The sequence below is a fragment of the Aythya fuligula genome, chromosome 1 (genome assembly GCF_009819795.1).
Source record: "Aythya fuligula isolate bAytFul2 chromosome 1, bAytFul2.pri, whole genome shotgun sequence".
Classification (NCBI taxonomy): domain Eukaryota; kingdom Metazoa; phylum Chordata; class Aves; order Anseriformes; family Anatidae; genus Aythya; species Aythya fuligula.
In genome coordinates this window covers 71,235,599-71,247,743 of record NC_045559.1, presented here as the reverse complement: position 1 = coordinate 71,247,743, position 12,145 = coordinate 71,235,599, and the positions used below count along the sequence as shown (strand labels likewise).

Sequence of the window (12,145 nt, the reverse complement as noted above, 5' to 3'; positions counted from 1 at the left end):
AAAAGATAACAGCAGAGACACAGTACAATAAGTTAATGATAACTACGGGCACCAGCAACTAATGGGTGCCTTTGCAAATATAAAGAGGAAAAAAAAAGTGAACAATGTTCCCTTATTAAGAAATGAGGTGAAATCAGTGATTGTGCATATGTCTGAGGTACTGTTCTACGCTGCTGAAACTGGAAAAAACAGTACACAAAAGGAGAAATGAAAACCTTGGCTTTCAGCTGGATGTAGGTTCCCAAGTGTCTAGTCCTCCTTTGGGAAACAGGTTCCAACATCATTGAGAGGACATTTGAGAGAATTAGCCCAGCTGATGAGAAAGTGGATGTAGGATGACATTTGGAGTCTCAGGGCTGTAAAAGAGGCCCAGGTGACAGAATCAGGTGGAAGCTGGTCTGCAGATACAATGCTGTGGACTGAAAATTACAAGTCCCACAGAAAGGTTGTTTTGCTTTCTTTTCTGCAGGGCTTGCTCTATTTTCAGGGACAAACTCTAGACTGGAAAGTATGAGCTCCCAAACCCAGATTTCCAGGCCACTATGAGGAGGAAGAACATACTTTGTTTTATGGTTTTCTCTTCTTGCTCTGCCCCACAACACCTCATCCATCTCCCTTTCCTGGGAGAGCTCTGAGAAAGGCAGGAACTTGTGTCATCTTACAGGCCAGAATGTGGTTACCTTTTGCCTGAATTAGTATTGCTGCCATCAACGCAAGCAAAAAGTTAGGGAATTTCTGGCTAGGGCGTGTATGAAAGGTGTCTCTGTGGGATCATAAATCCTGCTAAAGGATCCTCCCTGGAGATAAGCTAAGCAGTAGCCTCTTGGTGAGAGGGAAGGAAACTAGCTAGGAGCCTGTTGGAGGTTTAATATAAGCTAATGCACTTCCTTTCTGTGCTGTGCAATGTCCACATGAACGAATCTAAAGGGGAGCTGACAGCAGAAGCAGCTTTCTCCTCACATTTCCAGAGCAACTGTTCTGCAACCACAAGCCATCCTGCTCACCAGGAGCCTTTGCAGCATCTTCCATCTCCCTACGGCGTACCATCCAGGACCATGTAGTCTGAGGTCTCAAGAGATGTAACTAATGGAAGGAACTGCAGGAAATTGGGTCAGGAAAACGGGTAGAACCAGGCTGAGAAGGATTTTGGCCCTCCTCATTCAAAGGAGTCAAGGATGTTCTTGAGTCATTGTAGCGAGTGTCTGGCTAGAATGGTTGAGGCATAGCTGCTTCTGCAGGACCAGCGGGCGGCGTGGCCTGTGCTTCCTCCAGACGTTTGCCCCCCCAGCCATCGCGCTCACCTTCAGCAGAGCAATGGGGAAAGGAGTGCAAGGGCTATAAACATCTCCCGCTGATCTGTGTTGCATTCGAATTGCACGTTCCATTCTGATGAATACTTTGAGGTTGCCGCTCGGGTCTGTAAGTGAGCATTGACATGAGGATTGAGCTCCGTGCGGGCGTGCGAGGAGAGGCTGGACGTGGTGCTTAGGGACACGATTTAGTGGGTGACATTGGTTGAAGGGTGGGTGATGGCCGGACCAGATGATCTCGGGGGCCCTTCCCAGCCTTTATGCTTATTTGTTACGATTACTTGCTCTCTACAGGAGACGCACGGTAACGGGTGACTCAGCGCCCGCGGGGGGGAAACGGGGGAAAAAGGGGACACCGGGAAACAAGTGGGAAAAGGGGGAAAAAAAAAGCAGTGAAAGGGGAAAAGGCGGAAGAGGGGAAGCCCCGCGGGGAGGGGGCGGCGCGCCCGGCACGGGGCAGGCACCGCGGCGTCCCCGAACCGGGGGGGGGGCCCGGGCCTGCGCCGCGCCCCGCCCCGCCCCGCCCTTCCCGTGCCCGCCGCCGCACTTCCTGATGCGGGCCCTTAAAGGGGCCTTGTCGGCGGCGGCAGAACAAAGGCTGTTGTTGTCCACCGCGCGCCGCGCGCCGCCGGGCCCCTTTAAGGGGCGGGGCCGGCTGCCGGGAACCGACGTCGATTGCGGGGATGCGGAACAGGGCAGCGGCGAGGGGGCGGTGAGGGGGGCGGGGCCGGGCGGCGAGGGGGCGGGGCCGGGCGTCCCGCCCGGCCCCGCCCCCTCGCCGCCCGGCCCCGCCCTCCCCGCCCGGGCCCGCACACGCACGCAGAGCCCGGGGGCAGCGGGCAGGGGGCGGGCAGCGATCGGGCGCCCCCCGACGAGGGACGGGGCCGGGGCTCCGGTGGCGGCGCCACCCCCGGGCCGCGCCCGCCGCCGGGCGATGGTGGCGGCGGCGGCAGCAACTTCCCGCTGAGGGGCCGGCGGAGAAGCGGAAATTTGGGGGGGGGGGGGAAGGCAAAAAAAACACACACACACACACAAAAAAAGAACCGAGAGAACTTCCCCCTACGCCGCGCTGCGCCGCACTCCGGCTGAAAGATGTCTGAGGCCGCTGCCCAGTGTTGCATCAAGGTAAAAATAATAATAAAAAACAAACCTTCTGTTTTTTTTTTTTTTTTTTATTATTATTTTTATTTTTTTTCTTTATTTAAATCATTTTTATTATTTGCGGTCAGTGGGGGGCTCCCCCCGTGCTACCCCCCCCCGCTGTGTTTACGCACGGAGGGCCCTGCCCCGCGCGTGTTCCTTTCATTATCATTATTCTTAATAATAATAATAACAATATTTTCCCCTTTTCTGCTGTTTTTCCCCCCGCGGCGGCGGGAGGCGGCAGCGGGCGCCCTGCGTGCTCCTTTCCCCCCGCCGCCAACTTCGCGCAAAGTTTTGCTGCCCGGGGACGGGGATGGGATGCGCTCGGCGGCGCTGCCGCGGGGGGGCTGGGGCTTCTATTTTATTTCATTTAAAAATATTTTTCCCTTTCCCCCTGCTTCCTCCCCCTCTTTCCCCTCGCTTTATTCCCTGCCGGTGGCTGTGCCCAGCTCTGGCTGCGGTTCCCGGTGTCAGGAGCGGAGACAATGGGAACAAAACCCGGCTGCCTTTTTTTTTTTTTTTTTTTTCCTTTTCTTTTCCATGTGTGCCCAGGAGCCCGCTGGTGGCAGCCCTTTCCCCTCTCCTTCCCCCGGCCGTGCGCTCCCCGTCCTGCCCGTGGCCGCCAGAGCCTCCAGCGGGGGGCGAGCACCCGGCCGGCTTCGCTGCACGGTGCTTGCGTGCCTGGCTCTATTTTGGGGGTCACGGCGGGTGGCGGCAGCTTGCACTAGAGAGGCACCCAGGTTTGGGGCGGCGTGGGGCCGTGGAGCACCCTCTGTGTCCCACAGGCTAAGCAAATCCCGGTAAATACAAAGTGAAACGTAGCTGCTTGGTTGCTTGTTTATTTTTAATTTTCTTTCTCCTTGGTGGATCCTGTGGGAACATGGATTTGTAGGCACGAGAAAGCGAATGTCACACACAAAAAAAGTAGCGGCAGATGAGTTGTGTTTCCTTATTTTAGAAATGGGGCGTTTTGAAAATAGGAGGCTTACTTCTGCTCTTACTAGTAACGCTGCTCCTTCCCTAACCCTAAGGTACATAATAGAGTCTTATCAAAGGTGATTAGCTACCTAGCAGGACAAATACATCTTTTGGAGCCCTGAAACGTTTATATGCCAATTTTTCTTAACGTTTAATTAGGCTTTTCTCTGGAGGTTCTCCAAACCCACCTGGATGCGACCCTGTGCAATATGCTGTAGGTGACCGTGCTTGCCAGGGGTTGGACCAGGTGATCTCCAGAGGTCCCCTCCAACCTCAAACCTTCCGTGACTTCATGTTTACATGTCCTGCTGCCTATTTCAAGTGTTGTGCTGAACTTAGTGCAGTCTGAACTTACTTTGTAGCGTGCGTTTTCTTTATGTGCTGACTCTTGCAGCTGTCTGTGTAGAGAGACAGGAACTACCGTCCAGGTGAAGTACTTCAGAGGGTGTCCTGAGGGCCAGGAAAAGGAGAGTAATTGGAATGGAGGAAAAAGTTGAAAGGGGGACAGAGGAGAAAGCGGGGAGAAGTTTTCTTTGGCTTCTTTCCTGGTGATGATTTTAATAGTTTCAAATATGGGAAGTACAAGCTTTCGGACAGAAATGCGTATTTCAGATGGTAACATTTCTTTACCGAGCTGTTCTGGATAACTTTCCCTTCAGTTTTTCACTCACCCCTGTTTTTTGGGGCGCTTGTTTCAGCCAGCCCATGCGGAAGCTGGTTGCGATCAGCAGCTGGACTGGAGGGGAGTTGTTGAAGCCACGGTGTGACTGTACAAGTAGGATGTGTTATTTCCCAGCGCGCCAGTCCAGATTGCGCAGCGCGGGGCAGAGGCGGAGGAGTGAGCAGGAGCCATGCTGTGGTGTGGCCGTGCTGCCCTGAGGAGTAGCCAAGTGTGCTGGGAGAGTGTTGCAGTGCTTCGTTAGGAGCCCGAGCACTGGAAGCGGTGGTGCTGGTGGATGTATTTTGTGTTTTGTTTTGTTTTTTTTTTCTTTTCTTTTTCCCCTCCCCTGACATGGGGCAAGACTGTGTGCAGTAGATTCCACAGCAGCTGGGGTGATGAACCATGGAAAGCTTCGACGAAGGGAGTAAAGGCTAGAGCTCCGTTTATGCCGGGATGCTCCATGCGTGGTCTCCCTATCTACCTTATTAGAGAGGCACTCTAATAAGATTTAGGAAAAGTTTGAGGAGGTGAAATTTTGGTATGTATTTAGCTGCTTGCAATCAGTATAAACTTGCAGTAATATCTCGGTTCATGTCAAGTACTTATCAGTGTGTATGTGCAATTGTATATTGATACGTGTTTGCTTTGCGGCAAGTGTGTGTGTTTACTTGCACTAGCTCTTTCTCCAGGAGAAGCACAGGGCTGACATCCCACTCTTGCCAGCGCTTTGGTGTGTGTGTGCCTTCCTGATGGCAGGCAGCCCTGGGAGCCCTGCTGGCCTGGTGTGGCAGGCAGCAGAGTGTCTTCGTGAAGGGTGTGCAGCTGAGGGAGCAGTCTCTGCTGGCATTCTGGAAATAGCATTTTGGGGCTCAGAGATTGGCGTGGAGGCAGAGCCCTTGGTGTTGGCTACAACTTCAGGCACTGGCAAGCTCGCTGCTGGGAACTGGTAGGCTTTGGGCTTGTGGCATACTCCAGCCTGGGACAGCCCAAGGGCTGTGACTCCAAAGTGGGCTGAGAAGGGAAATGTAGTCTGGTTGTCATTATTGGATGCCTTTTTTGACCCTGCTGTTGGGATGTTACACCGGTAGCAAACCTGTTCTCTGCTCCTGAGCCTTAGTAGTTAACAGATACATTATCATATATACTGTCACTATGTTCCCCCAGCTCTCCCTACCATATGAGCAAGTGACCCTTACGGCTTTGCCTCTTGTCCTCCAGCCAAGAGAAACGAGGCATGGGGAGAGCACAAACATCTTGACAAAGGCTTATTACACCAGAGCAAAGGCACACAGGAGCTAGGGCTACAAGCTTGGTGCCTGGACACTGATGGTGATTTTTGTGATCAGTTAGGATCCACGTGGTAATGAGGTCTGTCTAAAACCCTACCTGGAGCTTTCTGATTGTAAGGGTCTCTCTTTTTTTTTTTTTTTTTTTTTTTTTTTTTTTTTTTTTTTTTTTCTTCCATTGAAATAGTAATACCTTAAGAATATCACTGTGCTATCATATGGGGGCTCAGAACTCAGCAGGCAAATAGAAGGGTCCTGAAAGCCAATAGAAATGTCCCATAATATATGTATAAAGACACATAGTTACTATATCTATAAAATAAACCTGGCACTTTCATTTCCTTAGCCTGATTTACCATGTGACCATACAAACAAGTGTGTTGGCACAAGCGCGGAGTTGTGGGAGAACTAAAACCAGGAATATGCAGGGGATTGGCTGCTTCAGATCCCAGAGACCAGGGCTTCTCCAAGCCCAAACTCCCCTGCATGTGTCTAGCAGACGTTTGAGCTGTGTGCTTTCTGTGGGCAGCACTGAATGTGTGGAGCTTTCCTGTGAGTCAGGTTTCACAACTGGCTCCCGTGTCGCGTTGCCTTTGTGAAGCTGTGTGCTGGTGGATGTGAGCGCTCTCCCTTGCAGTGAGCCCCTGTGATTGCACAGACCCTGCAGGAGTTGGCACAACCCTGTAGCTTGAGGATTCGTCTCACCAGTGCTCATTTCAGATTCAAGGATGTACTTTGTAATTGTTTAAAAAAAAAAAAAAAAAAAGGAATAGGGGGAAAAAAAGACTGCTCATGTAAGCCGAAGGGCAAAGAATCAGCACGGTGGTTGAGCTTTCAACCTTAACTGGCTTCCCCAGATTTTTTTTTTTTTTTTTTAATTTTAAGTAGTGCTTTATGTTTCCTAATATTTCATTAATACCATGATGTTTTTGTGGATAATTCTCTCCCACCGAAAGCTTCCCATGCTAAGCAGGGACTTTTGAGCACCAGGCAGACAGAATCCTGTTACCCTTAACCATGGATGAGTATCTGTTAGCAGGGAGTACGCTTCTTAATGTTTATTAGTGAACGTGTGTACCAGGAGGCTGATCCTTCTTGTGTTAGTGTCAATGACAAAACTCCCATTAATTTCAGAGGGTGTAGGACTGAATGGGAGAAGACCAGTTTAGAAGTACGTACGTATTTAACGTCTGATTAATCACTTAACTCCTTGGCACCGGTTAAATTTAATCCCTCTGAAGCCAAATTTTACTAACACAGTCCCAATTAAACACTGGTCATTACTATTCACTGTGTCATTATAGGCAAAGTCAGTTTCCTGGGAGGCAACCCATTAAAGCAGCAGCCCCAATCTGAAATGCCCCAATTAAACAGAGGATACTTTAATGATAATTTACATGTATATTACACCTTGCATCTCAAAGTGCCTTTTGAAGGGAGGTGGCTAAGCAACGCTCTGCTGATAGAAATGGTGATAATCAGGAGGTGAAGCCTCATACGGTTACACAGAAGTAATTGTTCTGCCTTTTAGAAGAGTTATCTGGGTCCTCGAGCGCTTCCCAATGGCAGCTTGCATCCTGAGGTCTTCTGACAAAAGGCTTCCATGTAATCTGTGAGAAGGGAGAGCAAGGTCAACCTGTGGTTTTGGACAGCAGTATGGTTCTGACCTATGCTCCAAAAATTGACTGCTTTTTTTTTTTTTCTTTTTTTTTTTTTTTTTCTTTTAATTGTATGCGTTTGCTTTGGAGTTTTAGTGATTCAGTTCCATCAGCTGGGAATCCCCAGAGCGACAGCAAATCATACGCAAGTGCTTCTGAAACTGTTTGCTTTGGCCTTTGCTTTCCCTATCTGTGAAACAGGCATAAAATAGTAATGAGCTCACCTCCACAGGGTGAGGCTGAACGTTGGGAAACAAATGGTGTTCATCACAGACGCCAGTGGTGGGCAGATCCCATTTGCTCCTGGCTTTTTAGGTTGCACAGTGTGCAGGGAGCAATGGTGGGTTTTGGGGGGCAGCAGCGGTGGTTGTTTTCTGGCTGTTGGTTCTTCTGGCTGGGTCCCCCCACTACCGCTGAGCAGTGGGGGCACAGCATTGCAGCTCAGTCGCATCTGTAGGCACCTCAGGCATTGCTTGGGGAGAGCTGGCAGCACAGAGCGGGCACAGGCATCCTACCGCAGCCAGAGCATCTCTGCTACCTTCCACCATCTCTCCCAGGACTCCCTAAAGTCACATGCAAAGTGGGCTGTGCACATGGCTGTCCCAGGTGATGTTTTTCCTGGAGGAAGAAGGATGTAGCTCTCTGTTAAATTCAGCAGCAGCTCATGTGCAGATGCTGCTCTTGAAGAAGTTGGGGACCATAGGGTTTGCTGTCCTAGGACTGCACTTCTGCACATGGCTGTGAAGCTGTAAAGTGGTGCTTGTTGATCTCAGGGTGTGCTGAGGTTCGGCCTGAAACAGAAACCAAGCAGGCTACCAAAGCTTCTTGTGCTTCTGACAGCAGAGTTATGGCAATTGATTCTACTATTGGGTTGTTTTTTAGGTCTACAACACCAGCCAAATGTAGGTGATGGTGGTTCTGGTGTTGCTGAGCTGTCTTTAGGCAGTGCTTTATTGGAGCACAGAGGACAGCTATTTGTTTTACCTATTTCTTTAGTAGCATATGGAACTCAAAACTAGGTTATACCGTTGTGTTTCTTTTTTTTTTTTTTTTTCCACTTCAAAAATTCCGCTGCTGGCTAGAAAATAAATGTAGAAAACTTTAGCTGAAGTTGAACTTGTTTATGGAATACTTGGAACTGCAGTAAATAAAGGATTTTGAATGGAGTTAAGCTTTTCACTGATAGATGGTATTGCTTCTCCACTGTAATAGCACTGAGCTCCAAAGTGAACTGGGCTTAGCAATTAGGAAAGCTATAAATGATTCTTCATCTAAAGATTTTCCAAAGGTTATTCCTTGTTAAACTGCATGCAGTTTTCTTTGCTTCAATGTTGTCCTTGTATAGTGTTGCTAATAGTGTTACCATTAAAGACGGTCTGGAGAGAGGATGGGTGTGAAAGAGAGCGGACACTCACAGTGGGTATTTATGTTGGTGTTCTGTGGAATGTTTGCACATGGAAATAAATGGCATTGTAAACGTTTTATGAATGTGTATAATGCCAAGAGTAACACTGGGCGTGACCGAGAGAGTTAAATGTTAGTACAACCCCCGCAAAAATACTTCGAATGTGACAACCATGCTTTACATGTATAAAATATTAACAGTCTGGCTAATATTAAATCCAGAGTTTGGATTTTTAATTCTATAATAAATGCTCTTATAAATAGGTGCTATGAGTGTTTTCTTGCTGTGTGGATTTCTTTTTTTCCCCAGCTAGCCCGGGTAGGATCTGATCAAGCTTGGAAATATTTATTTTGTAAAATTCTTGAGAGTTTAAGCCTGGAAGAAGCCAACTGGCACCAGTAAGGAGTATCCTTAAAAACTGATGGGATGTAGTAGAGAGTGGGATTATTTATATAGTTTTGTATTCAACACACTATGGATGAAGTGAGTTTTTCCATATGCTTTCAGTGGGTTCCTCCAAACATCTATTAACAGGAAAGCAGGAGTGTTTTCTAAATTGTATGCGATCTTGTGGAAATCCAGGGGCTTGGAGTTCTACCAGATAAATGAAATGTTTAATAGAAACGCCAGAGATAGTACTGCTAGAATTCAGAGACATATTTATCCACTTGTAGGGCCACAGTGAGGCATTCAGCATCTGCAAACCACCTTTTCTTTTATTTTACTCCTTTTTTTCCCCCACCTAAAGGGACTTCCAGTAAAAGGAAGTTTCCATTGTTGGTGGGGCACAGTGAAACTACTGATGGCTTGGAGGTCAAATGGAGCAAACCCATATTACAGCACTGTGAATGGAGCTCCTCCTGCAATCTAGGAATTCATCTGAGTCTGTGTTGGGATTCCTCCCTATGACTGATATAATTCTGCTTTCTTCTGGTGGCGTAGACCAGGACAACTTTTTTCACTGTACATTGCCCCTTGAATGGTGTGTTCTACCTTCATAGCTATCCTGTGCTCTTAAAATTAAAAGCACATGCAGAAACAAGCCTCCTCCAGCCGTCTGGGCCTGAGGTTACAGGTGTGTTCGGAATGTGAGCAACCAGAGGCTCCGTGGTGAGGCTCCCGTTCTCAGTGGAGGCCACTGGCAAGGTGGGTCCTCTCTCCTTGCTGTGCCAGTGAGGAATGGCCTTGGGTGTTTCCAGTGGGCACCACTGAGGTGCCGCTTGAAACCCGCAGAGCCACTAGGGTAGCACTGGCAGGTCATCATCATCTGTTTCACTGCCTTCTCACCGCGGAGGCTCTGATCCCAGCAGCCTCACCCCAGCCCCAGAGGACCAGCACCCTCCAGGTTGGAGCACTGCCGTGCTTGGTCGGACAGCCTGGCTTAGGCATGTGTGGGTGCCAGGTTGAGGGGTGCAGCTGGGGCTGGGGAGCTGAGGAAATGAAGGGCTGAACTGTTTTCACTGAGGGACAAGGATCTTGTCAAGTCCTTGGGTGCGAGGAAGGGCACCAGTTTATAGGAGCAGGAGCACTGGTAGATGTAAAACATTTTTCTCAGTTGACAGTCCAAGTGGTTGTGTCACTGTGAAATGACTCAAGCAAATGCGATCTCTGGAAGAGAATTTGGGGAAGAGTGTGGGAGCAGCTTCCAGGGGAAGAAGGTTATGGGCTGTAAAATATTTCATGGCATGTCGCCTGAGATATGTGTGTTTCAAGTTGCACAGTAAACAGTGGGCTCAGGCACCACGGAGGTAGTGCTTTAGTAAGCTGGGGTCATCTTACGCACCAGCTGAGTCATCAGAGCAGTCCATGACTGACCATGTGCTGGCTGTTATTACCTCCTAACTGGGACAAATTACAACTTCCCTTAAACCTCAAAGCAAGAAGAGAGTGAACTAATAGCACACACAGCCAGCTGAACCATGCTGATGGGCAGTAGCTGGGTTCTGCAGGGTCAGAGAAGTGGACAGAGGGAAGTATTCCTGTTTATTTCCTTTTCCTCTTGGTAGTTTTAGTTTAGGACTGTCTTCTGATAAGCCTTCCAGAAACTGGTCTTGCACCTGGAACCTGATTTTAGGAAAACAGTTTTGTGGACAAGCGAGGAGAGGAAAATAGCTCAGGTTTTCAACTGGGGGCCAACACTCAATTAAACTGTAGTAGGAAAAGAACTGAGAGCAATAGAAACGATCCTGCTATTACGTTTTTAAATCCATGCTGCGTATCAGTTCTTGTACAGCATTGTGTTTCTTGGTTATTAAGAGGGCTTGTAGTGGCACCAAAAAAAAAACAGGAATGAGTAGTGAAGTTGCAGGAAAGCCCAGGGAAACCTTCCATAGTGGGCAAAGCTACATTGCGTACGACTTGCCAAACAACTCAGTTTGGGAAGGAGACTGCTGAGGGAGGTATAACAGAGGTCTATAAAATCACACAGTAGTAGTGTATGGGGAACAATTACTTCTGATAGTACACAACTAGAGTAGGTAATGAAATTACCAGCCAGCAAGTTTGAAACGAGTCCTTTTTCCCTCTGTGTAAATTATGGAACTCACTGCTGCGGGATGCTGTGGAGGCTAAAAGTATAACTGGATTTGAAAAGCAGGGTAGATGAACACACATGAGAAAGATACCAAGTCTGACAGCCTCTAAGGGGAACAAAAATACCTGTCACTACACTGGAGAAAGATCGATTTTTTTTTCAGTCTGTTAAGCCTTTCTGAAACAGACTTTGTGTCTCTTAGAGACGAGATCCCAGGCGAGATAGATGTACTCTGATGGTACATAGGCACGTAGATGCTCCGATGTAAAATTTAGTTTGCTGTAAGACTGGTCTCAAGTAGTTATTTGTCTCCTCTGAATTGTTTCCAAAGTCTCCATCTCAGCCCCCAGCTCTTCATTTCAAGAGCACTTCTGATTTGGGAAGAGAGCTGAGGAAGATTTTGTCTGTGACTTTGAAGGGTTTGTGAAGTCTAGATTGCTAGGAGTAGCAAGAGATTGGTTTTGTTGCTTTAATTATTCAAATGAAGGAGGGGAAAACCTTCAGGGAATACATGGAAGGGGAATTACAGATCAGCATTAAAAATGGAAGTTTTCTGTTTTTGAGGGAGGGATACTGTTTACTTCTAGGAGCCAAATGTGGGTTGAACTGTACTTTTCCAAAGGTCTCCCAGTTCCCATTATCACCCATGTGAAATGTGTTCCTGAAGCATTAACTCTTTTCCATGTATGTGACAAATCAAATGGTGTCCCCACTGCAGCCTGCAGGGATTGGCATAAGAGTAGCTGCTTTCACTACCTGACCAAATGTTGTGAGCAGTGGCTGAACTGTCTCATTTGCAAAGTGCTGTCATATGTACAGTCCTTGCATCAGGCTTGTGCTGCAAGGAGAAAAATTAATTTCCAACATAATTTTTGATTTTGATCCATTTTACATGTGTACTTCTTAGTTCTTTTTCCTAAAGAGAAGCTGATCCACGTTTGTGAAGAGCCATTAAAATGTATTGATGTGCAGCTAAAAATGGCCTGTAACCTAAATTTTGTTCTCCTTTCTGCTAATCTATATGGTGTCCATAAGCATCTGTTTAAGTAATTAGATAGCCTTATACAGACTTAACTAAGACTTACCTTTTTATTAAATGTTTTGATTTTGGAAAATAATGAATGACTTTATTTGATGAACGATCAATTTTTATTTTTTAAAATGCTAGATA

The 12,145-nt window shown here is 47.7% G+C and overlaps 1 protein-coding gene across 1 annotated transcript in view; it reads left to right on the top strand.

Annotated features, from left to right (window-relative positions):
• Window positions 1-2,323: 2,323 nt before the first annotated feature.
• ETV6 (ETS variant transcription factor 6) overlaps window positions 2,324-12,145 on the top strand; it is a 140,141-nt gene continuing 130,319 nt past the window's right edge. The window contains exon 1 of the mRNA XM_032203526.1: window positions 2,324-2,435. Within this exon, the coding sequence (XP_032059417.1) occupies window positions 2,403-2,435 (33 nt within the window). The 5' untranslated portion in view covers window positions 2,324-2,402. The remainder of the gene's footprint in view (window positions 2,436-12,145) is intronic.